Here is a 24,813-nt window from a genome sequence, read left to right on the forward strand (position 1 = left end):
TCAATCACGCTGAATACATTAATACCATCAACTTCCCCCACACAAGCACAGTTGCATCTGCATAATGTAATACTAACAGTTAGACAAATACATCATCTGTTGCTTTTTTGTCTAGAAAAGCTGACACCCTTAATGGGCAGAACAGATACAGGAAGAGGTAGAATAATTCAACTTTATATTTGCAACAGACATATTGGTTCAAGCTACGTCTGGAACTAGATACTACAAAACCAGGCAAGACGAGCAGGACAGGAGAACCAAAAATACCACCCAAATAATGAACCAAACACCATGAAAAAAAAACAACCCAAAAAACCCTCATGCCCCCAAAACCAAAACCCAAATAAACAACAAACCATTGCAAAAACCCCCAAACAAAACCGAAACCAAACCCAACCCTTTCAGCCAAGCCAAGCCAACTGGACAGCCTGAGAAGAGGAACATTTGTCCAGTGTCCAGCACCTGCTACACAGGTCAGATTTCCCACAGCAGGAGCAGGAGGGCAGCTCCAGCTCGGCCGCATGGAGACAAAGCGCTGTCCCCACCACCCCCTGCCCCTGAACGCACACCACTTGCTCTTTAGTGCTAAAGAGATGTCATCTGAAGATGGCTAGAGAAAACTTCTGAAGCAACACTTAACACAGCTGCATTTAACCTAATGTTGCTTAAGTGATGAAAAATGGAAAAGAAATTGGAAGATGTAGCCCCATCTTCAGCCTCTGATCCTTCTCAGAATGCAATTCATCAAATGCCTGTATTTTGTCACAGTGACTGTTCAGAAGCAGTAGGAAACTGGTTTTGCAATAAAGTTTTAAATATACTTTTGTATGTGTGTATTCATGTGCATGCATATACATAAATATGTACCTCAAATTATTTTTATTGAATGTTTAACTTCGCAAAGATTCTCACAAGGAAAGTTATTTAATTCCTTTAGGTCATGAAAAAAATTAGGACAAACAGAACTAGTGTCACATTTTAAACAGGCTCAGCAATGGTCATAGCAAGCACACTTACCTTCCCGTTTAGTGGCTCAGCTGATGTGGGCAGCAGACCGTAGTCAGATTCTAACTCGGCGCAGCACTGTTGCATTAGAGAAATAGTTCAAGGCAGGCAGATGTAGAAGAAAAAAAAAGGTTAAAAAAAAAAAAGGAACACTACTACTGATTATGAACAAAATGGAATTTTATCTAATTGAACTATTATCAGCTACCAGGAAAACTATGCAGTTGTTTCCCCTTGCTACTTTCAGCCTTTAATTCTGCAGACCTTTATGCACAAACACAAGTTTTATTCACATGCAGCTGGTCCACAGTTTTGATTCTGCTCCTCTGATGCCCCTGTTACAGCCTAGGATGCGTTTTAGGATCTTCTGTTTGTCTTTATAAATACCTTGTTATTCTGTGTGAAATCCAGACTGTTCAGACCCTGAGCTATAGCGTTCCTTACTAGAGCTGTTTGAGGGGGGAAAAAAAAAAAAAAAGAAAAAAAAAGTCTTCCCACAGTGTCTCCCCCTCCACCCCCTTCCAAACTTGAAGAAAGTATTTTTATTCAAAGCAAAGCACACCAGAGTTATATAATTTTCAACATATTTCCACAGAGGGGCACAAAGGTAATAACTGTTTCACTGCCTATTCCAGTATCTGGATACTGAAAAATATTTTATTACAAAATTTTAAACATTTGTTTTCAAGACTGTCTGCAGAAGAGAGGGCTGATTGTGGGGGACAAATTACACCAACGCATCAGGGAAAGCTTCCCTCAACCCCATTTGATGTGATCACCACAATAGTTTACAGCAAAGACCAACACCACACCTGTTCGGTTCTAGCCCATTTTTTCCAGAAGGCTGAGCAAGGAAAATAATAATGTGCAGATCAGTACATACAGTTTACTGCCTCCACAGTTACGTACATGTTAGAAAAGAAGAAATTAGATGCTGCCAAATTACTTGCAGTTCATCTCAGCTGTAGGTGTCCTTCCACCAGACCACCTCCTGTGCAAGTCTACCTTTTCTTCTCCCACCAAACAAGCATCATACCTGACAGAGCAATTCACAGAGTCGCCTTTGAAGCAGTTCCCATCTCAGCGCATTAGCAGTTGCTATGAAGAGACATTTACAAGTCTTACACAGTTCCTTATAATTTGATAACAAGCAGTTGGATGTTATAGTGTCTTTAAACCTGACTACTGCCTATCACTAACCCATCGTACTTTGCTTTAGTCTAGTTATACTTACAACGGTTTTTCACAGATAAGAGAATTTTAAAAGTGCATTTTGTTTTGCGAGTTCCACCCTGCAGAAAACACTGGTCATTTCCTTCCCTGTGGTTATGTTTCCCCTTGCTATAAAGGGGAGGCAATGCTTGCCCACATCGTCAGTGTTGTGGTGGCACAATTCCCTCTGGAAATGGACAACTCCATTATGACTTGCTGGAAGAGAAGCATTTGTCCTTCCAATTTGACATCCTGTACGGAAGTTTTAAAGTCAATGGGCTTTACGTTATACTTAGAAACTTTCTTCGTTCAAGTTAGGTAATGCCAGGGCCTGTCTCTGCTGACTTCTACCTTGATATAAGTCTATCATAACTTTTATACCTCAGCTAATAACGGGTGTGGGGTATGAGATTATTAGCACTGCCACTTCAGTGCCTAAGCAAAAATTGAAGGCAGCTCAGCAGCTTGTTCAGCTTTTTCACTGGATGAGGGCTGTAGCAATTAGTGGCAAGGCATGATGAGACATCTGAAACACAGAAGGACCTGGGCCAGGCTGACTTAGGTTGAGTAGTAGCTTCCTTGGCCAACAGGTTCCCTAATTTCTCACTTCCTACCACACAGGTGGGAGGAAGGAAGGGAATGGAGTAGGTAGGTGGATGGGGAGACACCCCAGCCCAGCCCTTCAGTCAGAAGGGACACTAGACCTGTCTGGCTTTCTGCAGGAACCAATATAAAGCATTGTCCTTCCCCACTTCCACCCTTGTTTATAAGCCCTGTTTTTCATAACACTTTGCAACTTCTCTACACATCTACCATTTTATTTCTATTTATCTACAGAAAGAGATTTCTGCAAACTACCTGGAGTCATTTAAAGCCAAAGTCTTAGCCATTTTCAAGGTGGTGGTGGTTTTGGGGGGGGGGGGGGGGGGGTGTGTCTTTATTTTTGGGGGTATTTTTGGTTTTTTGTTTGTTTGGTTTTTTTTTTTATTCTCCTTTTTTGAGTCACAGTGGCACCAGTCTCTTCCACATGTCTGGGGATCTCTGTTTTCATTTACTCTAGCTCACTTTGCAGAAGAGCTTTGTCTACTCATTGCTGGAAAATGACACACTATTTCCATTGTTATGCCTCCTGATAAAAAAAAAAAAGAAAAGAAAAAACCAACCCCCAAAAACTCAACCCACACTCTACAGTTTGAAGGAAGCAGTAAGCATGAAAGCAACGTGAGCACACACATGTGAACAATGCTAAAATACTGGTCAGAACTCAAGCACAATCTGGAGCTGTTTCTGCCACATCAGTGCATAACAGTTGTGCCTTAGAGCTAAGACACAGGGTCCCATGTAATTTTTCCTACAAGACAAATTGTAAACAACTTTATGTGAAACTACAATGCACATGTATGTTGAGCATCAGTCACATTGCCCTGGGAAATGCAAGCCTGAGGTCAAATGTTAGTGGGCTTAAGTCAGCCAAATTTTTTTCCTACAAGCAATACACACTCCAGAATTTGCAAAGAAAAAGCCACATGTGGTAGAATCAAACCAATGCATTCTTTAATTGCCCAAGCTTTTGAGGTGTTGGTGTTAGTAAGTGAGTAAGAGGTAGTATGAAGTTCCCATGGTTCCATAGCAGAAGTTGCACATGTACGATGACACAATTGCTTTCTACTAAAGAAAACAGCCTAATACCATGCAGTTATTCAAAAACACAAAGCAAATACAAGCAGCAAGCAGAATGCAGAACATAAAAATCAGGTCTATTTGGTACAGGAAGCTTAAGAAAGAGGGATGACTTTGTTAGGAATAAGGTGGGCTATTCAGGTGTGGGAACAGCACCTTTGGTAAAGGAGTGCCAGTGCCACCCATGGAGTTACTAACCCTTCCTCCTAGAACTGGAGGTTTTGTTAGGAGGCTCTGCAGCTTTGGTCCAGCCCAACATCCACTCATTGGGATCTCACCTGATTCTCAACCCAGATGCCATGGTTGCAGATCTCTTAAAAGAGAAGGGAAAATAGAAAGAAAGCCCCCTCACCCACACCCCCCCAAAAAAAAAGAGGAGAAAAAAAAAAAACTCCACAGAGAATTTTACTGGATGACCTGCAGCTCAGTCGTATTCCCCCTTGCCATAAGTAAACCATAAAGGATTTGCCCGTGCAAGAGTGAATGGTGGCACACTGCCGGCAGTTACTCACTTTTGTGGTCTTCCACCTTTTCTTGAAGCAACTGGCAAGTGCTTGTTAAAGCTGCATTCACATCCTTGAGTTTTTGCTGCTCAGAAATGGCTTCCTCTAACTTACATTTCAAGGATGCAGCTTCCTCACAAGCAGAGTGAAAGGCTTCAACTTGATCCTCTGCCTAAGCACAGAACAATATTTAAAGAAAAAAGACAGGAATAAAAAAAAATAAAAAATAAAGCAGCCTGGCTAACACAAGGAGCCTCTACAGTTCATGTAAATGAAACCGAACTGCATCTGTTCTTTCTCAGGAAGTGATAAAGCTCCCTCTGAACTTCTGCATTTTTACGTTGGGGTGGACTGTGTATGGAAGCTATTTTTGGGTTTTTTTTCTCTTTTTTTTTTTTTTTTAAAGCCACCGCAAATATGCAATGCTGCCTCTTTCATCAGCAAACTGTTGTCACCACCCCCTCAAATTTTACTTCCTCTGCTGGTTCCACTTTTGCAACGAGGCGCTCCATTCCGAACATGCGATTTCCTTTCCCAAGAGCAGCGATGCATTGTACATAACCTTTTGCATCTGCTTTCTTGTTCCCTGTGTAGAAGGAACTAGGCTGTTCCTTACCTGTTTGCTGGCATACTCAAGCTGCTTTGTAGCTTTTTGCAGCTCTAAACCAAGGGCTTCTGCCTGGCCAGCAGTTTCTTCTTGTAACTGTTTGATAGTTTCTATCTCACGTTGCCTGCAGGGTGAGAGAGCACAAACCACAATCTATTCCTGATATTTTAGAGCAGGCATGCCTGGGAGATGACACACACTAGTTGTCGAGACACTCGTCAAGAACCACATTCAGCTGTTACATATTGCAGCTCCCCAGGATCCAGCACCAGGGACTTAGTTCTTGCTAAGCACGGTTCAACCCAGTAGGCAGACAAGGTTTTCTATAGCAGCTCCAGAATTTGGAAAGGGATGGAGGTTTTCCCTGGTTTCTCCCCAGCTGAACAGTGCAATGGCTGTGCCAGCCCCAGCCAGCTGGGTACCACAGCAGAAGCTTGTGGAACATCCAGAGAACTCTCAAAGAGCAAGAGCTTAGTGGGGCAAACTTTTGCAATTTAGTCAAAAGAATGCATTGTCTCATGGTTTGGAAAAAATAATTATTGGATATAGAGTCAATCATTCCAGCAAAGATACCCTGGAACTATTACTGCAGATAACCTGTAAAATACTGGGGAATTAATTTAATGAACTTGTGTATTTCACTTGACAGCAAGCAGATACCATCAGAACCAGTGCCAAAGGTGCTGGCTTTCAAGGAACCCCTTCTTTTCCACTGCAGAAATCCTTTGCCCATTTCTTCTGTAACTCACCCTTGTATTTTTTTTCTTGTTGCTACCAGCACAAACAATTTTGTTACAGAGAGGCAGCTGTAAGAAACCAAGCCATCAGTACTTTTTTCAGCTCTTTTCTGAGTGAAGGGAGAGCACGTGGGAGGTCTACATTAACAATGTTAAGTGGAAGATAAGTCAGGCAAAAGCACAGTATGACTGCTCCACATTAGCTCTTTGGGATGCAATGCCCTAGGAAGCTGCTTACACCCCAAACCCAGGTAAAAGCATATGTGCAAAAATTTACATTTAACATAGGATAGCAGAAGGCTGACGCTATGAGTAAGCCCGGGTTCCACAAAGACAACAAATTCAGATTAGTTTTTCTGACAAAAAACCCTTAACTACCTACTTTCCTGAATGTCTGAGGAGAGGAAGGAGGGCAGGCAGAGGTTTACACCTGCTGTCTTTTGCTGTCACATTTGTAACATGGAAAGTCATAGCAGAAACCATGTGCCAATAAACTAAACTTTAAAGTTAAGTTTTCATATATAATGAGATAACTCACTGAAGCTACACCCTTGAGAAACTGCGACATTATATTGTCTGGGGCTAGCAATTGTCTACCAAAGAAATAATACCTGCAGGCATATATTTTACAGGTCTTCTGCTTCACATAAACCCAGCAGTTTATTTAATGGTTGCACCTGCTAGATAAGCAGTGCCCTCTTGCTTTAACTGCTCAGTCTGTGGTCTCCCTGGTGTTTTCAGAGACATCTCCAAGACAATGTGTTACTTCACACACAAACCTTAACTCCCACATAGCGTAAGCGTTATGCTAAAACCAGATCCACTCTCCAAAACAGCAGATAATTTCCTCTGTGAAAAAAAAGTCTTCAGAATTCAGTGAACTTTGTTCCACAAGATAAAAACTCCCACCAAACAGCTAAGCAACCAACAAAACCAACAACAACAACAAAAGATACATATGCTTTGAAGGGGTACCTGGCAGAGAGCTTTTTCCTTAGGTGAAGTTGCTCTGTCTTGGTTCTCCTCAGGTCGCCTGCCATTCGAATAAAATCCTTATCTAGGGATTCTTTGTATTTTTCCAAGAGATTAAGTTTCTGGATCCAAAGATGTCTTTTTTCTCCTAGTTCTTGCTTGAGAACCTGTGGAATTTTGAAACTGAGTTGCCATGTGGCTAGATGAGGAGCAGAGCCAGAGACTAAACCAGAGCCCCAATTTACGTGATGAGAATTAATTTCTCTGCTCCACCATTTAGTATCATCACCTACATCCAACACTATCAGCAATAAAGAAGGTGGATGATTGACAATATTTTGTAATCTACTCACAGAGCATCTGGTTGGGGAAGAGGGGGGGGAGAGAGAGAGAGAGAGAGAGAGAAATGAGGAAAAATACATTTTAATAAGAAAGGTATTATAAAGGAGAAATGGGTATTTGTTTTGTACAAAACAATGTTTTGTGCAGTCTAATAGGTTGACGAAGCTACCTAAACTTCAAACCTGTGCCTTCTAACTCCTGAATCTGACAGGATGTGGGGACAGACAGTCTAGACTCCTGCCAAGCATTAGTACTTTAAGACTTTTTTTTTTTTTTTTTTTTTTTTTTTTTTTTAAGATGGAGCAACACATAACAGTTTGCACAAGAAAACGTAAGCCTTCTGTAGTCCAATTTGACAAATGGCTCCTGCTTTTTTCAAAAGGTTACTTCTAAGTCAAAAGCCACTCTCAGCCTTTCTGGGCAGATCTAGCATACACAGATAGTCCTCTTCCTCTTTATTTCTTGTAAAACAAATATACAGTTGGCAAGGTATTTATGGTAAGTGTGGCAGGAGATTACATGGTGCACAAGGGAGTCTTTACAACTTACCCCCCAAAAACTGCAGCACAAGATGCCCAGATACAGCAACAAAAAACATATTTCATAAGGGTAAGTTTTAATAATGACTATCTTGCAGGAAGCCCAAAAAATTGATAATTTAGACTTCTGTGACCCTTTCCTCAAAGTACAACTAAGTCCATTGGTGCCAATTTGAGTTTGTATTACAGCAAAATAAAAAGAAAAAAACAAAAAACACAACAAATCCCGATAAATCCATACTTCATTGTCATGCACGCCTAGCGGATGAAATCTGTCCAGGGGATGACACCTGTGACAAAGGCTTTCAGTTTTACCTTGATTTGTAGGAAGAAAAAGGGGAAGAGGGTAAAACTGAAGTGTTAAGTAACATTGCATCCTCTATATTTCTCTGAACAGTGACTTGCAGTATAAAGTGCTGAGAAAGAAGAATCCAGTCCTCTTCCTCTGACCTTGTTCAACTGAACATAAAAAAATAGAGTCCTCGGCTTTTAAAGAATGCTTAGTGAGAGTCAAACGGATCAGGTAAGAATGAGGTTCATATTTCCAGGATTTCACATTAGTTCAAAGGGGAAAACGACAACCCTACAAATACAGGCCATGTTACCTACTTGCAAGTTAGACTCTAATGTTGTTCACAAGCTTCAAACAAAACAAACAAACAAAAAGTGTAGCACATCAAGTATCATGCTAAAAAAAAGGGGAGGGGGTGCTGAGCAGTTTTGCTAGATAGGCTTACTAGGATGACATGGGATGTGACCATATGCAAATGCCCACATCCTGAATATCAGTTTCTCAGCCAAGGCAGGCAGCACTTGCTCTTAGAAATAGCATGGTTTTGACACATAAGTGGTATAGGCTTATCAGGGCACATGTGCCTGTCTTATCTTCCAGCAGGAGAAGGGCAAAAAAGTTTTTGCTGTCACTATTTGTATATGCTTAAATATATGTATATACACAGAAAACCACAGGCACACTTAAAATTTACTTTACATATAATGTAATTTAAAACATACTTAAAAATACTAAAACCCAGCAAAACATGTCCATAGTATATTTCACAGGAAATGGTGGGGAAGTGTTTAGGCTTCAAGTGATAGTTAAATCTTGGACCATGCTCTAAGTTTTCTACAAAAGTTTTCTCTAAGGCTGGAAGAAGCTACTTTGAATGCTTCTTTTTTTTGATCTATTGTTGTTCAGTTCCATATACCATATTTCCCGCACATCTGGCTTGTTCTAGCTAGGTGAAGATAATACGTTTGACATGAAGTCACTTCCAACCCCCACAGGACCCAGAAGGACAGGACCTTTTATTTTTAAAAAATTTTATTCTTCCTTGATCCTCTGTTAACTTAGTTTCCAAATGCATCACTCTCTAGGAACCAGATTAAGATTCACTTGCCACAATGAACTCCAACACCCACACCAAAAGTTTTTAGCTTTACATGTTTAACAGGAATAGGATCCCAATGCAAATGGTAAGTTAACAAGTATTTTTCAGCTGTGACATCTTTGAATGAGGAAGTTTTTAGTCAGGATCAAAAAGTTACAGCAATGCATGAGACAGCAGATTCCTAGAGTCTACCCAAAGTCACACCAGGGTGAGGAGACCGAGATGCTTACACTTTCTCCAAGTGGAAGCTTTCAGGATTTACATAAAAAAAGAAAAAACTAAAAAACCTGGCTGCAGGACTAGATGGCTCCAATGATTGCTCTTGCCTGCCCAGGAAAGATGAAGAGGGCCAGCTACAACATTTGGCAGCACTACAAGAAAAGAAGGGTAGATTTCTGCTTAAAAGCTAACAGTTTAAAGCAGCATGTACGGTAGTGCCACCTGCTATTACCCAAGCGGGATGAATTGAGGGTTTTGCTTCTATTAAGGAGCTGAAAGACAGCATTAATACAGAATTCAGTGGAGTTTTATGTAGCAGTGTTCCTAATGACAGGTTAGGAAGAAGGAGCAGGTTAGAGAAAAAGCTACATCCAGCAAGATGAAAATTTCAGAAACTGTGCTGTTACATGGGAGGGGAGGAGGAAACAAGAGCAAGGGAGTTGAGCTGTGTCCACAGACCACTGCCACCATACGGGAAACTTATTTTTGTCAGTTACCTTGAGCAAAACTGTTTACTTTCAAGCCTCACAAGAGGTATGAAGAATAGTAAAAATACATTATGCAAGATTAAGTTATAAAATATGTTTTTGTAGAAACTTTTCCTATGGATTGTGTCCAGCAAAAGCATAACACTTTGCCTTTCAAAAGAAGGCAAACCCTATGAAGGTTTTGATTTGGAAATCCAGTTATAAAGCCACCTCCCTCCTCCTCTTGATGGTGAAACCATCCGCTACATAGTCAGATTCAGAGCACGGGAAAATGGGTGCTCGAGGCACACAGAAAGATGCAGTGGGCAGAAAAATCTTCATAACTCACATGCTATAGGATTATCATCTGACCTCATTTCCCTCTTCAAATTGATTTGTTTCACCTACCCTTGCCTTCAAGCATAGTTTTAACAAAGTGAGATCTTGCACAAGACAAGTCAGGAAAAGTACAGCATTTAAGTGAAAAGCAATCATCCCTTTCATCTTCAAAAAAAAAAAAAAAAAAAAAAAAAAAAAAGGAGTTACAAAAGGTATTTCTCCCCATACAGCCATCCCTGACTTCCAAACTGACTGCTATGATCTCAAGTAATTAATATATATTAAGTTTTTGCATAGCCCTACTATTTCATAAAATAGCTTCAGAGAAACAGTTACTTACCACAAGCTTTCTTTCCCAAGCCTGTTGCATGTTCACATCAAGATCTTTTATGCATTGTAAAGAAGTCATGACAAGCTCCTCTGCTTCAGAGGCTTCCTCTTGCTGAAAAACAAAACCAAACAACAAAACAAACCAAAAACCCACCAAAAAAACCCCAAACAAACAAACCCCCAAAACCCAAACAGCCCCCCCCCCCCCCCCCCCCCAATCCCTGGCATTTCTAGTGCTAGTCTGACACAATGCTGCCCAGAATTACCCAGGTTATAAGTTACAGTGTTAGAGTAGGTGCCAAGTGATATTGTTAAAGCAACTATGCCCCCTCTCCATCCCCAAAAAAGCTATTCTTTTTTTTTCAAAAGGCTTAAACTTGATCTGATTATCAATGCTTTGAGAAATGCTAATTAAAAGGCTGCTAGAAGACCGCATCCTTATTCATATAAGCTCTGCCACTGACCAGGTTTTGCATGATAGTCTTAAATTTTTCTCCCACATGTTCAGGTCCCTGAAGTAAAAACAGCACTTCACGGTCCAGTGTTTCATCCAGGGACATCCATTCAGTCTTGGTAATCTTTGAAGAGATGGAAGAGCCAGCTAGCTTATTTTGACATCTCCTTATTACAAACCAGCATCAGTGACATTTAGACTTTTCTGAAGTATCCCTGCATCGTATTTACCAGAAGGTCAGAGCTACTGAAACTTGAAGCTTGTAAAAGCTTTTCAAAACCATCATGTCATGGGAATTTAAAAAAAAAGCCAGCCAAGCTGCCGAGTGATCCAATGTAAATTTTCACGTCAGGAGTAGGCAAGAGGAAGTCAATAATCAGTTATCTTTATTCAGAAGAGGCTTTACCAAATGATGCATAAGCAGAGACCTTACTTGCTTTACAGGTGATTTGGTGGAATTGTGTCTTATTACAGCATTTGAGATAAATGCAGTGAGTCACTGCATCTGTGGGGAGCTGCAATAGGGGACAACATGTTACTTTTGAAACAAAGTTGCCTAGCCAAGTGTACCTCTCATTTCTGGGCCTGTAGTTTTAGTCCGTGAGTAGTTTTTCCTTTTTCTGTTGCAAATGCTAACTCTTTGCGACTGCTGTGCAAATGCACCACATACAAAAGCAGGTAGCAGCACAATGAAGTTTTCCAAGAAAAATCACTGCAATAGCATATATTTGGTATCAGCTCTGCTGCACAGCTCACATCTGAAGGGAAGACAGCACTGTAAGGAAGGCTGGACTCCATGGAATGTCTTTAGGAAAATGGGCACAGGACAGCTCAGATAAAAATCTGAACCAAAACCATAATATACATTGTTTTTTTCTAGTAGTTCTCTATTGGAGTGCTGGAAAGCTATGAGAACAGTAAATTGGAGACAAAACTTCCAGTGTTACGTCAAGTGTGTCTGATCAAAAGCATAGCTGCCAAAAGTCACCAAACCACCTGCTGGGTGTTCTGCAGAGGACATGGGGGACATTACAGCTCCAAACCAACAAGCTCAACTGCAGTACTAAGACTGTCAGCCTGTGACAGGGTCATCAGAAGGATGCCTCTCCTGTCCTCTTCTGAGTCACTATGAAAAGACCTCAGAGAGAAGGAAAATAAAAATAATAAAAAAAAAAAAAGCTGGACAGGACTTCTAAAGATCAGTCTCCATTGTACTTGCTAGGGGGCAAGGGAATGGTATCTACAGACAGATGCTTATCAGAGTTTCTAAAGAGTAAATAAGTTGAAGACTCTACAACCTCATCAAGATGCTTACTCTAACGCTTAATTTTCTTTTTCACTACATTAGACTTCAAGGAAAAAGCAGTCTCCCCTCCTGCAATTGAAAATGTTTGCATCAGAAAAAACAGACCATTACATTCTTCAGCATAATAGCTTTTATATATTTGAAAACTCATATTTTCTTCTATCAGTCTGTTCTTCTGCCAGCTAAATGCATGACCCTAGGTCTTCCAGATTTACTTTGTAGATCTCATTTTTTCGATCTCCGAGTGTTTGCTTTTCCTTGGACTTTCTCCAACGTACTTGGGACAATATTGTAACCGTCACATTCTATGCTTGCATGCTAGGACTAATGGCTTCAAGTTCCAGGGTTACTAACGACCTATAGGGAATGAGCTTTGTTACTCCTTCACTGATGCAAGACAACTGGGATAAGAGTCAATAAAGAATTGATTCATACCTCAGAAGACTGAGCAAGTTCCAGTTCACAGTGCAGTGAATTCGTCCTTTCAGGAACGTTACTGTTAAATTTACACAGTGGGAAACTCAACCCATTTCTGAAAGAAGTAGGAGGGGGAAAAAAAAAATCAGCTCTTTTTTACTTTTGATGAACTGCGTTTCTTGGGACTTGTTCACAATACTCACGAGATCAACTCTTGCTGCATGTGTTGCATGTTCTCCAGTAGCTTATTTTTTTCTGCTCGCAAGGTCTAAAACATATATCAAACCTGGTTAGAGTATTAGTTTGTCATGCAGAGGAAGCATAGTATATGCATGCTTTCCCCTCACATAGTCAAAACTAAACTCAGGTCCCATACCTCTATTACTGAGGAACACTCCACAATTGTTAACTTCAGTTCTTTGATGTCCTGCTCCTTCTGCAGAGATTGTGGAGAAAAGAACCTTTAAAGTACACAACCTGACAACTAGCACATTGAAGTGCATTTGTAATATGGCTATGATGCTTTGTAACCGAAATAACACTATGCTCAATTCTACATCACAGCAGTAAACTGTACAATTTAGGTTTGAGCAGCAACCTAATTATGTAACATAAAAAACAGTTGCAAATTTAAAAGAATATAGTCAATTATATTGCATATTGGCTCACAGAAAGCACTCAGAAGACCTTTTCTATGTAACTCCTGAAACCGAGGAGACAGAAAAACTTTTTCCAGGTGCTGTGTTTTAATTTCTTACTTACCTGGTTTCTGTACTGGCAGTAGCAGATTAAACTAGACAGAATCACTCTAGTTTTGGCTGAAAACCTGGACTATAGTATGCCTGGCATGAGTTTTAATCGCAACTGACCCTTAAAACAAGTTGTAGTGTTCTTAGTTTAGTCTCATTACTTTTCATGATTAAAGGCAGAGAGTGTAGTGCTCTCCAGATTAGACACTGCCTAATGGAAGGGCTGATAGAGAACCTAATGGAAGGGCTGATAGAGAACCTAATGGAAGGGCTGATAGAGAACATATCAACCCTTATGGTAAGACTGAGGAGTTCGTAGAAGTAGTAGCTTGCTTAGCATCACAAACTAGCAATGGGTTTCAGTCATGTTATGCCATTACAATAGAAGACACTGCACAGAAAAGCAGAACATTTCTTAGAGAAAACAGGAACTTCAGGTAGGAGCTCTGGTCCTCTCACCCTTGTATGACTTCTTCCTACTCTTCATCTTTAAAAATAGTTGAGGTTTTTGAAAGAGATGAAATACACAGAAAGCTAAGCAGGAAAAGTGGCGTTACAGAACCAGGTTTCCAGCTTTGGCAGAGACAACTGATGTATGGTGCTGAAGGTTGTTGTTGGGGTTTTTTTGGGTTTGGGGGGTTTGTTTTGTTTGGTTGGGTTTTTTTTGTTGTTTGGGTGGTTTTTGTTTTTTAAACAGGGAAAAACTTGAAGTGTTTTCTATGTTCATATACCTTCTGCAGGCCTGGAAAAAAAACATTTCCATAATAATTTTCAGTCACCATCAATCCTGTCTGATCTATCTTTGCATAAAGAGCTATGAGAGGGGTTTTTTTTAGCTTACAGGTAAACCCTTATCACACAGATCCTAATGCCAACAAGGAAATTCAGTTTTCCACACCAGTTTCTTCAAAATTATACAAACCAGTCACCTTTAGCTACAAGAACATGCAGTCTAGCAGTCTGCTTTCAAAATTCCCATTTAGTCAATATACTAAAAAAGCCCTTTTAAAATTAAAGGATACTACAGAGACCACAAAAGCTATGAATCAGTCAAGGAGGAGAAAGTGAAAGCTACTTAAAAAAAAAGAAGTTAATTCATTTCTGCCCTTAAGCTGCTTCTGGAAAAAAAAAAAAAAAAAAAAAAAAATCTCTCAAAACCAAAACCACCAAAAACCCCCCAAACCAAAACAAATCACAAAAAAACCCCCACAACTTAACTATTAAAAACAGCTACAAAATTATCAGCTGGATAACACTGACATTAGGTTCTCTTGTCACTATTTGACTTCAGCTGCACTCATTTTTGCAGACAGCTTAATAGTCAAATATTTTATCAGCTGATTTAGAACCTGTTCTGCTAAATAGCAACTCCATTAGCCTAGAAGGCTATTTGCATAATTTATGAATCCAGAGAATGCCAACACCTTTATGTAGTCTTATGTCTTTGTTTTCTAGTTTAAAGACAACATCAGAAATTATCATCTTCAGCAGAGCCTAGATAATTACACCTCAGTAACAAGAAAGGACAAATTTGCTTTTCCATTGGGCTCTGAATCACCATTTCTAGTTTGACACAAAAATTAAGCAATTTAAGTAAAAAACATGAAGGGAAGGATCTTCAGCAGGCACATTCTTTTACCAACTGTTGAAGGAAGCAGCCTTCAGAAGTTTCTGTGCATTTTTCTGAAATTTGCAAGTTTGTTTTGTTTTAATAGGTTGTGATTTTTTTTCTTTTTTTAAAATAAAAGCAAAATCCTGAAACCTTTAATTATGCTGACTCATAACCAGGTCCTAAAGCAGATCTCGCCTACTTTGAAGCCATTAATAGGATCAGGTTCTGTAGTGCGAGAACAGTAGAAGTGCCACAGTCAAGACTATTGCCTTGCTTTTTTTACAAATCATCCCACAGTCAGTATTTTCAGTCAAGACAGTAATGAAGTAAAAGCAACTAACCTGGATCAAGCTTGCCTCTTTATTCACCACAGTGCTCTCATAGATATGTGCTTGGACCTAAAGAATGAAAAGATCAAAAATAATTCCAGTCATCAGTATGCACTATAATACAAGTCTGTTCCTATGTCCTTCTTGGAAATCAAAAAGGGTATCAACATTCCTTGCTTAGAAAAAACAAATTCTTCTTCGAGTACCTTGCATGGTTTTAAAGTTCAAATCTTGTACACAGTTAAAAGTGAAAGCATGCTCAGCTTTCAGTCACCTTGTTTCTTCTTGTCTGTCCGAGCTAATAGTTTCAGCAACATCAGCCAAAGCATGACTTTCTAATATATTTTCTCAAATAGTGGGGAAAAGGTTTCCTAAAAGTTTAACTTAGCAGAAAGAATGAAAATGTGGATTGTTTATATTAGCCCAGTTTTTAGCCTCCAGACAGCAACTTTCTTAGTCAGAGCTGTCACACTGTCCAAATTATGATTGCACTGCAGTTCTTTAATACAGACAGGTTCAGGGCTGTCTACCTTCCAGAGGTAGAAATTCCCCTCGCTAGACCCGAGTAAACTATAGGCTGCCTTTTTGTTCCTCCTAGAGTTGAAATGCTTACTTGAAGCTCTGCTGCATTTTTAGACAACTCCAAAATCTTCTTTTGAAGTCCATCAGTGTCCATGGTATTCCTAATATTCTGAACAAGATACAGAGTGTTTAGGCATAGCTGAATGGATTGACAGCTTCTCCTTGAAAAAAGTAGGCAAAATGACATCTCCGCCCCCAAGCTACTGCCTACTCTAAAGCACTACCAGCATTTCTGCACATACATTGTACGTGCTTGTCCCACTGAAACCGTTTCTGCTACTTTCCCCCATTTCTCCAGAGCACTGTTAAAAGAGGAAACCTCAGAATGTGATTTATAAGCACTATCAGACCTAGAAAGCGAAAGGAAGTCTTTCAGGCCTGCAGCATGAGAATTATTTTTCAAAAGATGCAGTTTGATAGCTATTTGGACTTATGATCTTTTTGGAAAGACTAATCTTGAGCACAGAAATTGTGCAAAGAACAATGAATACCATGTTGTTATAATAGGTAATAGATTCCTGAATCCATGAGGTTCTTCTTTTCATGACTATGTGTGATTTAACCTGTTTCTCTATATCATCCTAAATAGTCTAAGATACAGACTCACAAAATATAACATTTTATCACCTGATAAAAACTGGTTTATAAAATATTTACTTTAATGAAAGAAATAAAAGAAAGTAAGAATGAATAGCTCTCCTATGAACAGAAAAAAAAGAGAGCCTAGAGATATAGCACCATTAGCAATATAGTCCCTAAAAGCCTCCTGTAGGTCCTTGGCCAGTATCAATGAATCCATCTGTGAGTGAAGCCCCCAGCTACTGCCTTTATTTTTTTTATTTATTTATTTATTTTTCCCCAGTTACAGCTCTATACAGGGCTCCTCCTTTGGATCGTAAAGGAGGGAAACAGAAGTGATTATGAAAAAGTGTTAGATGGAGATTGTTTCAATATAGGGTTAGTATCTTATAGCTCTGTTAACTAGAAATATATGGAATTTGTCTATAAAGCTTTGAAAAAGAGGGGAAAAAAGCTGTTTGTCCCTGTCCCCCATACTTCCCCAACCTCATATCCTTACTTACCCAGCAAATGGAAAGTCTGAAGCACAGTGCAACTTCAAGATACAAAGTTTCATGATAAGTTTTCCTTGTAAAATGTAAGATATTTTGATAACCGAATTAGCATGTCAGGCTTCAAAGTATGACAAACATTTCATTTCTTAATGGTGAGCTTTTAGCTAGACAAGAACATACACCTGCAAAGTCACGATTTATTTTACCTCTTCCTGGAGAGAAGTAATTTTGATGACGAGAGACTGGTTTTCTTTTTCCTGATCAGGTTTATTTAAATAAAAAAAAAAAAAAAAAAAAAAAAATAGTTGGGTTTAGTATGTCAAGTTCAACATTCAAAGCCAAACTAAGCCAAAAAGCAACAGACCACAGACACATTCAGGGCTGAATATGAAGCTATGGTGTTGCATTCCTTTACTTCTGAGAGCACAGCAAAAAGGGGAGTGCTGAGGCTGGTCCAGCTCATGAACTCTGACAGGTTTGACACGGGCATTTCAAATCAGAGTAAAACTCAGACCACTAGATGATAGGAAGGAGGTATTCAAAGCCAGAGTGAGCAAGTCTAGTTGTGCAAATGCTAGACAAATCTGGAAAGCCTATGTGCCACACTACACTTTCTTCTTATCAGACATGAAGAAAGGTAGTAGTATCCCACTCAGTGCCTCCACTGCACAGGGAGCAGTAACTAACGGACTTAGAAGAACAACTACAAAACTTCTAATAGTATTTCTCTCTCCCACCCCACCTCCTTCTCACAAGGTGAATTATACACACTGCAGCAGGATAGCACCAAAAAAAAATCTTGTGTTCTTGCTTGGCATGGAAGACTTTTTTTGATTTCTAAATACCGACCATCAGCAGTGCACAGAGCTATGGAACACCAATTTACAGCTACACCCACACAGCAAGACGCAGAGATGCCACTGTAGGGTGAAAAACATGCATAGCAGCAATGCAAACATATGTTCTCCAGAGAGCCTACGCTCTGGTGTCTGGCAACACCTGCTAAAGCTGCAGCCACATCAGCCTTGTTACCAGGCTGCTTTACACCACTTACAGTCACACCGGCTTTGCTACTCAGACACCCGGGGTGCAATTCAGATGCTCTCATGCAGGGAGCTCACACCCCGAGACGTGCCAAGCTTCCAGCTGTCAGTCCAGAACGGACAGGTTTCTGATAGGCCTTTGTCATATCTGTCCATCCACATGGACATTGACAATAACCTAGGGGTGTTTTGGAAAACGACTTTTGTGTGGACATCTGAACCGAGTCTCCTGTCACTGGTGGTTCTAGAAAAGTCATGTGAATTTCTGGCAGAACATCACCAACTTCAAAATAAACAGGGCTCAATGATGGCAGCACGCGAGCTGTTCTTTAAGCATAATTATATGCAAGATTGGCCCTTTTAATTGTTTTCTTCATTGTAACCGACAATAGTTTAAAGAAACTTCCATGCAAAAACTTCACAGTGTTTCCATAACACTAATAAATCTCATTTCAAACATCCTCAAAAAGCCTCTGTACCTACTAGTACAGAGAAGGTCATACTGCTGATTTTTATAGTCCGAGGGGTCATGCCACTGTTACAGCAAGGTATGTGATGCTGTATAACGTAAGCCAAGAAATAAGAGCACCTACTAGCTGTTTATTCTGGCAGAGAATCTGCTGTCTCTTCTCTTCTGACAGGTTCAGGTTGTTTTTTGCTTCTTCTAGATCTTCTTCCAGTGATTTGGCTTTCAGCACAGAATGCTGGATGCTGCATGGGGAGAATTAAATCCAGAGAAACTGTAGCGAGTTACTGTTGGTCATTAGATTGGCTTGAAATACCAAGAACATTATTTTTAGAAGCCACTAGGGACTTATGCTTTGGCACAGATACTTAACAGAAGAGCAACAATAAAGTTTAAACCCATCATTTCTGTGCAGTAAGTAAAGGCTCATGGACTTACCCTCTATTCCTCTGCTCTCGCAGTAAGGGATGCAACCACAGGCAAATGTAACATCCAAGAGAGCATGCTTTTGTTTGTATCCACCTAACAATTAGCTTGTTACAGTCAAATACATCAGGTTACCCAAGTACCTAAACTCATCATTACAATACTTGATTGATAGCAGTTATGGAAACCATTTCAGTTCAGTTTTCAAGAATAAGCTCTGCATCACTTCCTTATCCTGATCTGATACCCCAAACAATATATATTTAACCAGTGGGGCAAAGCTCTTTTCCTGGCTAGCTCTGGGCTGCAGAGCACTCCAGAGCACACGGTCCCACGTGAGGGCACGCATCCTGTGCCAGCTATGCTGTAGGACTCTTGCCTTAATCTCCCCCAAAGACACTTGGAATGGTTTGGCAGTTGACATAACTATATCACATTTGAATTAATTAGGTCAGATGAGCATTACAAAATTACTGTAAAAATAGGCTTGTACTTGTGGCATTAATGGTCCCCAGGCTGCAGCAATACTAAGCTGGTGAGACAACTCACTTTAGTTCCTCAAGGGACTAGCAAAATAACTCTTGTGTGCTCATTTCCCCTCTACTTGGCAGCAAATGTATGGTCTAGGATTAGAAGCCTTCCAGTGCTTGGCTGTTCTATGGGTAATATTAAGCTTTGGCTTTTTTTTTTTGCTGCAAGAGCCAGGCTATAAGATGAATGACTGACCTTATAAAGTCTAGGAGGTACAGAGCAGAACAATCTGGCAAGAGGGTTAAACCTTAGAGATAACTACATTAAGAAAGTTGCTGTCATGAAGCACCAATGAGGCTAAAAGCATAAAGCAAGGCTGGACCATTTGGAAGAAGACAGGTCTGCCCATGGCCATTACACTGTAGATCTGGTGCTACCAGGGTCTCCCACCTTTTTATTTGTTGACGTAGATCATCATTATCTGCCAATAGCTTATTGTTGGTCTCGTCCACAGCTTCTAGCGTGAGCTTCAGCTTGTTGTTCTCTTCCTGAAGCTTCTGGTTGTTGTACTGCAGGTCCGCAACACAGGTTATCAAGTCAGAAGTCTCCCTATTCCAGTAACAAAACCAGGAAAGATTGAGAAATGTGATTTGATCCAATTTAGACTTTTTAAAAATCCTGATACTGTGCTGTACTTATTAGAGAGGTGAGAGGAGAGCCCACAGAGGACTTGTAATGCTGCAGTGTAAGTCATTTGCTCTGCACAGAGATACCAGATCATCTTCACACCAGTTCTCTAATTCTATGGACACCAGGAACTGTTTTGTTTTTAAGCACTTTTTTTAATGCTCCCTGCAATTAAGTATGCCACCAGACAAGTACCACACCTGGATGTCTGCATGACAGCATCTTAAGTCTTTGCTAATCACTCCTTAGGCCACCACTAATACTTTTGTATTAACTCTACAGTTTCTGGATCCTTTCTTTTCTCCTAAGCCATTCCCCACTTATGCTTTCAACTGAAACTTGAACAAGGATCAATCACCCTTTTGAGATCCTGAGAAACAATACAGAAGCATCAGAAAGCAGATCTGATGTTTGTTAACTTTTGCATTTTATGCATTCAAAAAATCTTAAGAATTTTCAAAGATTAGTGCTTTGCTATTAACAGACTCCAAGTCGGTGATGACTATAAAAAAAAATTAAAACCCTAAACAAAACAAACCAAGGACAAGATTTTCAGGAGATAATGTCTTCTATTGTCATACACTTAAGAACTTGGGGGAGGGAAGGAACCAGTTTAAAAAGGAAAAGAAACACACAGCACAACTCTGACCAAAGGGAATTAAAAAGGCAAATGGACATAGAAGGACCAAGATATCAGCAGGAAAAATTACTAGTGTGTTTTTAAGTCTGAACAGCAGCTATGAGAAAGAACGTGATAACATCAAAAGCTAGTGCAGACCGAGGTCAGCATTAGAAACTCTGCCGAGATAGTCTTCTTAAACAGTGGTTCTAGCAATTGCTCTCAAGTAATTCAAAGCCAGGAGTACTAAATTCTGAGAAAGAATTGCTTAAGTGGACTTACATATCTCCTTTAGACACATCACCCCCATAGGCCTCCAAGCTTCCTGATGTGGTGTTCATCCAGACATGCATCTTTTTGGCTGAAAGAGGTGGGGGTTTTGGTTAGAGAGTAAGAAAGTGGAGTTTTCCTGAATAAAAACAGAATAAAATGGTCTGCACCTTCAGAGGTATTTTTATGCACTTTAAATTGCAGGTCTTCCATGCTTGCTGTTTGTTCCGTCGTGGCACCATCTTCCCTGAAACAAGGAAGCATCAAGAGTCACAAAGACAGCATGACACTGGATTGCTTACCAACTTTGTAACATTTAAAAGCTTGCAGCCAAAATCCACGCTGTGGTCACGGTGTCCTAATACCATCTTTGTTCCAGAGTACGGAAGACGCAAGCCACAGGAGAACTTTCTACTCTCCTGTTTTCACAGACGCTTTTATAAGCTAGATTGATAAAAAGTTATTACCATTTCCTCTTACAGTCTTCAATCCACTCTTTCATGATGGCATGATATGTTTCCAGGTCCATGGAGACATCCTTCTGATCTGGGTCAAGCATGTTGCACAGCTCTTCAAGACCACTATCGTCCGATCCTCGACTAGTTGTATGTCTCAAATAATCAACTATCTTGGAAACTGCTACTTTTCCTAAAATAGATACAGGTGTCCATGCGACAGACTCTGAAATCTGGCAGGCCATTATAGAAAGCTGTAAAAGGGCATGCTACTGATCTGCACTAGTGTGCATTCAATGCTCTCATGAGCTGTAGACAAACAACTGATCCCTGCAGTTCTAGTGCAGCCTGGAAAGGAGTAGTTTAGAGCTTTTGTTTGGTTTTTTTTCTAATACAGAAGTGTGGAATTCCAGTTTACTAGTTTTGTGGACTTCAGTTTAAGAATAGACTCGATGTTTGCTATGCTACTGCTTTCAGGTCTCTCATCAAATTGGGCAAACCCTGTGACTAACATTATCTTACTCTGCTAGACGACTCCTTTCTTTACCACTTTTAGTCACATTTGAGGTGAAGCTCAGAGGAATTATCTCTTGCTCTGAAGTTTCCCAAAGTTCTCTTTTCTAACAGGAAAAAGCCTAGAAGAAATAAACAGTCATTTCCAATAAGTTTGGCTGCTAGAAGCATATTGCTCCTCTACTTCCTCTGCAGTAAAATATAGCAAAGATCAGTGGGGGGTGGGGAGTGGCGGTGTGTGGAGAAGGGGAAGGAGGAGGGAAGAGACAGGCACCATGCAAAAGAGGCACAGTCATTTATTCTGCATCTTCCACACACCTAGCTAAGGGAGCTAGTCAGCCTAAGCATATCACAGGTTGGGACGTTTCAGGAATCGTAATGCGATCTCAGCCTTGAAAATCTGTTGAGAGGAGAATGAAACGGAGCAGTGAAAAGCCACTGGCAAACCTGTATGCTCTATGTCACATGCACAGAAGATAGTGGTCAGCAGGTCTTCTTCACAGATCAAGCTCACATCATACATGTTGTCAGCTTTGTACCCCAGGGACTGCTTCCATCCTATGAAGAATAAGTTTGTTATTGCCCATCTTTATTTGCTCATATTAACTTTAATGCACCATAGCTTCTAATTAAAATATTATGTTTGTAATAGCATGAGTACACATAGCATACCACAGCTTGAATGACACTTTTTTTTTTTTTTAGATTATTAAAAAGCCAAAACCAACCAACCAGCTCCCTCCTCCCCTGCCAATAAAAACAGAGCTTTTACTGCCAAATAAAACCGGGAACTGTTTGTAGCTGGAGCCTCTGAGTTGGGAACTGGCTTATGCATCTACTTCTATACGTGCATTTTTGGCCACTCTGGCTATTATTTTGCATGAAGTAAACACATGAAATGGAACATTTTAAGAGTCCAGCTATTTCTTCCCTCCCCCTCCAGATACACTGTAGAGAAGTCATCATGGTCAGACTAAGTTATTAAGAAAACAATCCTTAAAATACAAACCAAGCACAAAAAGCCACACCCAAACTCATATATCTTTTTTATATTAAATTAATAGCCAAATCTCTTATCCACAAAAAGGAATTAGCAAATTTGAAAAAGCTTTTGTCTTGACTCAGTACTTTGTCACTTTTTATATTCACCTTAGACTGTCTCTAAAAATATTAATATTTTACTTAGCTCTTTTTGCAGTGATTTGAGTGATTCTAAATTGTATTGTTACTAGTTTAAGTAGTAAATAAATGTCATCTACATAGGCTGAACATTCAGATGTCTAGGATTTTGGATTGGGAGGTTTTAGGGTTTTTTCCCCCCAGGATTTTTACCTCTTTCACTCAAAGATAATCTCTTTGGCACAGGAGATTGGATCACTGCACTTTCTGACTTTTTATCAGATGTGAAGAAATATAAATTTGGACTTGACGTAAGATACTTCTGTTCATGAGGCACATCTTTAGCTTCAATGTTTGATAAAACACGCAGTTTGTTCTGGGTATTAGCCTCTCTGGATCTGAAGTAGGATGGAGAACAGCTCTCTATGGGGCATACTGGCATCCATGAGTTGCTGGATCTCTCTTCACTTTTAATGACTGAATAGGCAACATTTGGAGAACAGGAGTCAGAGATACACCTGAGACAAGGCGACAGCAGCTGGAAATCTGTGGAGGAAACACTGTCACTGATGGGACTGGTTAAGCGTGGACCACTACTTTCATGACTTCTAAAAGTTCTTTTCTTCAGTATTTCTTCTAGATTTCTTTTGATACTGCACTGTGGACTGTCAAAGTTCTGGGACTGAAATTTCGGTATCTGCAAAGCAGGGTTAGAAACTTGGTCCATCATTTGGATAGATTTGATCTTCCTGCATATACTGTCCACTGGGTTGTGATGCCGCTTGTTAGCTCCGTGTTCTGAAGACATTATCAATTCCCCTCTCTTGCAAAGTATCTGGAAAGAAGAGGGACAAGATACAAGAGTCACGATGATCAACATACACATACATATTCTTTGCACCAATTTTTCCATTCAGCAGACAACATGGAGCTTTGGTATCAAGTGGCTAGAAAATCCTTAATCAACATACCAGCTGTGACAGAAACCTTCACTCATTATGTTTAGTTCTCCAAGGAACTAGAAGTGATGTAGATTTGGAAAAGGTGGGGAAGAAACAAACACATACTTTCTGAAATCTCACTGCTTATTCTTAAATACAATGACCATGTCAGAGAAGGGAGAGAAACAAAAAATAAAACCTGAAGAACTCCCTGCAGCCTGGCAGCTGACTATCTTTTTAGATTAAAGGAAGCATGAAGCAATATTACTCAGACCAATTTATCCCAAATTGGGTATTTCTTTTTTATATATGAAGTGTTCATTAAAAAGAAACAAAAACGTCACACAACTATTGTAACTATTACCTCTGATCACATCTGTAGCACATACTACCTTCCCTAGTTCCATGGCTTTTTGCTCAGGTCTAACAGCAACAAATGTCCAGCTATTTACTGAAAGCATCTCCTACAGCTATAAACATTATCAGTTTCTGATCTCTTTGCATGACATCCCAATCAAACCCTGCAGCCATGACTACTCAAGTCAGGTGAAGTATACTGAGCCTGCAGCTTTCTAGAAACCATCTTGTGACAGGTTTCAGAAGCCAAGACTTAAACGAAGTTTACTTTCAGGAAGACATTAGGCTGTCTTTCTGGGTTTGCCCTTTGCAGGTACTGGGTTGTAGGGTGTGGGGAGACAGGAAAAGCAAGAGCAACAAGACTTTCGTATTTCAGTGAGCCTAGAAGAACAAAAACCCCAAATCCCAGTTCTCTCTTTTACCAATTAGCCACAACTACAGCTGTCACACTACCACACAGGGAATTACCCAAGAAACATACCCTACAGAGGTGCTTCACTACTACATTTTTATTACCTATTCTCCAGGCAATATTTAAAAAGATGTTTCCAATAAGATAAGCATATGTGCGTGTGATGAAG

At 40.0% G+C, this 24,813-nt stretch overlaps 2 protein-coding genes across 6 annotated transcripts in view; both read right to left on the minus strand.

The window, feature by feature from the left end:
• IRAG2 (inositol 1,4,5-triphosphate receptor associated 2) overlaps nt 1–17,112 on the minus strand; it is a 33,182-nt gene extending 16,070 nt beyond the window's left edge. For 2 of the 5 annotated variants that reach the window (XM_049821897.1, XM_049821898.1), the window contains exons 1-4: nt 4,410–4,705; nt 4,096–4,210; nt 2,042–2,103; nt 1,018–1,083 (exon numbers count right to left, since the gene is read on the minus strand). In XM_049821897.1, the coding sequence (XP_049677854.1) occupies nt 1,018–1,083; nt 2,042–2,103; nt 4,096–4,156 (189 nt within the window). In that variant the 5' untranslated portion in view covers nt 4,157–4,210; nt 4,410–4,705. The other 3 variants (XM_049821901.1, XM_049821896.1, XM_049821899.1) reach the window with 3 other exon arrangements.
• Nucleotides 17,113–19,609: 2,497 nt separating this feature from the next.
• Nucleotides 19,610–23,742, minus strand: LOC126047962 (inositol 1,4,5-triphosphate receptor associated 2-like). The gene is made up of 6 exons (XM_049822289.1): nt 23,148–23,742; nt 22,263–22,373; nt 21,315–21,495; nt 21,018–21,094; nt 20,860–20,938; nt 19,610–19,880 (listed from the first exon to the last, which is right to left on the minus strand). The coding sequence occupies exons 1-6, from the start codon at nt 23,740–23,742 to the stop codon at nt 19,610–19,612; spliced, it is 1,314 nt and encodes a 437-aa protein (XP_049678246.1).
• Between the last annotated feature and the right edge of the window lie 1,071 nt (nt 23,743–24,813).

Source organism: Accipiter gentilis, chromosome 18, assembly GCF_929443795.1.
Source record: "Accipiter gentilis chromosome 18, bAccGen1.1, whole genome shotgun sequence".
Lineage (NCBI taxonomy): Eukaryota > Metazoa > Chordata > Aves > Accipitriformes > Accipitridae > Astur > Astur gentilis.

Excerpts from the sequence above, each read along its gene's own strand:
- LOC126047962 (XM_049822289.1), bottom strand. The coding sequence starts at position 23,742 with ATGTCTTCAGAACACGGAGCTAACAAGCGGCATCACAACCCAGTGGAC. Across the intron at positions 22,374-23,147 it reads ATTATCTTTGAGTGAAAGAG|GATGGAAGCAGTCCCTGGGG; the intron begins GTAAAAATCCTG and ends TATTCTTCATAG. Across the intron at positions 21,095-21,314 it reads GAAGACTGTAAGAGGAAATG|GGAAGATGGTGCCACGACGG; the intron begins GTAATAACTTTT and ends TCCTTGTTTCAG.